Raw genomic sequence first — 2,096 nt, 5'->3', positions numbered from 1 at the left:
AATAGGTATCTGCGACAGAGACATGCAGGGATGAGGTAAAACAGGCATACCCCACTTCCCCGCCCCCACCTGGGTCCGCCCGCGCCCGGCGACCCGGTGGGCTACCTCCGATGCACGGCGGCTGGCGAAGGCAAGCCTACAAGCAGCACTCGCTGTCGAAGGTGAATGAGCCACACCAGCGCGAGCCTCACGCGCGCCACGCAGCCGCCGCCGCCGCCGCCGCCTTCGCCCTGGACGCCGCGGCCGCCGCCGCCGCCGCCGGCCTGTCCCGCGAGCGCGCCCTCGACTACTACGGCCTCTACGACGAGCGCGGCCGCCCCTACGGCTACCCGGCCGTGTGCGAGGAGGACCTGATGCCCGAGGACGACCAGCGCGCCACGCGCAACCTCTTCATCGGGAACCTGGACCACAGCGTGTCGGAGGTGGAGCTGCGGCGCGCCTTCGAGAAGTACGGCATCATCGAGGAGGTGGTGATCAAGAGGCCGGCGCGCGGCCAGGGCGGCGCCTACGCCTTCCTCAAGTTCCAGAACCTGGACATGGCCCACCGGGCCAAGGTGGCCATGTCCGGCCGGGTGATCGGCAGGAACCCCATCAAGATCGGCTACGGCAAGGCCAACCCCACCACCCGCCTCTGGGTGGGCGGCCTGGGGCCCAACACCTCCCTGGCCGCGCTGGCCCGCGAGTTCGACCGCTTCGGCAGCATCCGCACCATCGACCACGTCAAGGGCGACAGCTTCGCCTACATCCAGTACGAGAGCCTGGACGCGGCCCAGGCGGCCTGCGCCAAGATGCGGGGCTTCCCGCTCGGCGGGCCCGACCGCCGGCTGCGCGTGGACTTCGCCAAGGCGGAGGAGACGCGCTACCCGCCGCAGTACGCGCCCGCGCCGCTGCCCGTGCACTACGAGCTGCTGGCCGACGGCTACGCGCGCCACCGCGGCCTCGACGCCGACCTGCGCGTGCGCGACCGGACCCCGCCGCACCTGCTCTACTCGGACCGGGACCGGACCTTCCTGGAGGGCGACTGGCCGGGCCCGGGCAAGGGCTCGGACCGCAGGACCGGCCTGGAGGGCTACGGGCGCTCGGCGCGCAGCCGCAGCGGGGAGCGCTGGGGCGCCGACGGGGAGCGCGCGCCGCCCAAGCCCTGGGAGGAGCGGCGCAAGCGCCGCAGCCTGTCGGGCGAGCGCGCGCGGGCCGCCCACTCCCCCTACGAGGAGCGCGGCCGGACCAAGGGCGGGGGCCCGCCCGAGCGCGCCGAGCGCAGCCCCGAGCGCGGCCGCAGGGAGAACCACGCGGGCGACGCCGCCAAGGACGGCGCGGGCGGCGGCGGCGCCGCGCTGAGCAACCGCCGGCACGCGGCCGAGGAGCGCGGCGGCCACCACCACCACGGCGACGCGGCCGCCGCCGCCGCCCCGGACGCCAAGAAGGCGCGCGAGGCCGAGCGCAACCACCGGACCGCGGAGGCCGCCGAGGCGCGGGCGGCCGAGGAGCCGCGGCGCGAGGCGCGCAGGCCAGCCACGCTGGGCGAGTTCGCGCAGACGCTGCCGCTGGGCTGGCGCGGGCTGCTGGTGCTCAAGAACAGCTGCTTCCCCACCTGCATGCACGTGCTGGAGGGCGACCCCGCCGTGCTGGGCGCGCTGCTCCGCGACCACGCGTCCGGCGGCAAGCTCACGCAGCTCAAGATCGCGCAGCGCCTGCGGCTGGACCAGCCCAAGCTGGACGAGGTGACGCGCCGCATCCGGCAGGGCAGCCCGCACGGCTACGCGGTGCTGCTGGCCACGCAGGCGCAGGCGCAGGCGGCCGAGCCCGGCGCGCCCGCCGCGGAGCCCGGCCTGCAGCGCCGCCTGCTGCGCAACCTCGTCTCCTACTTGAAGCAGAAGCAGGCGGCCGGCGTCATCAGCCTGCCGGTGGGCGGCCCCAAGGGCCGGGACAGCTCGGGCATGCTCTACGCCTTCCCGCCCTGCGACTTCTCGCAGCAGTACCTGCAGGCGGCCCTGCGGACGCTGGGCAAGCTGGAGGAGGAGCACATGGTGATCGTGATCGTGCGGGACGCCGCCTAGCCCCGCGCCCCGGACACTTCCCGAGCAGACCCTGGGGGC

The 2,096-nt window shown here is 75.0% G+C and overlaps 1 protein-coding gene across 1 annotated transcript; it reads left to right on the top strand.

The window, feature by feature from the left end:
- Nucleotides 1-44: 44 nt before the first annotated feature.
- Nucleotides 45-2,083, top strand: Rbm15b (RNA binding motif protein 15B; the record flags this gene model as incomplete). The annotated part of the gene is given in 2 exon segments (XM_013037611.1): nt 45-103; nt 106-2,083. Coding segments are annotated over 2 exon segments (2,011 nt in total), but the record flags the coding sequence as incomplete, so codon positions are not given.
- Nucleotides 2,084-2,096: the final 13 nt, after the last annotated feature.

The sequence above is a fragment of the Dipodomys ordii genome, unplaced genomic scaffold (genome assembly GCF_000151885.1).
Source record: "Dipodomys ordii isolate 6190 unplaced genomic scaffold, Dord_2.0 Scaffold1000003329, whole genome shotgun sequence".
Classification (NCBI taxonomy): Eukaryota; Metazoa; Chordata; class Mammalia; order Rodentia; family Heteromyidae; genus Dipodomys; species Dipodomys ordii.
This window is presented reverse-complemented; position numbering and strand designations above follow the sequence as displayed.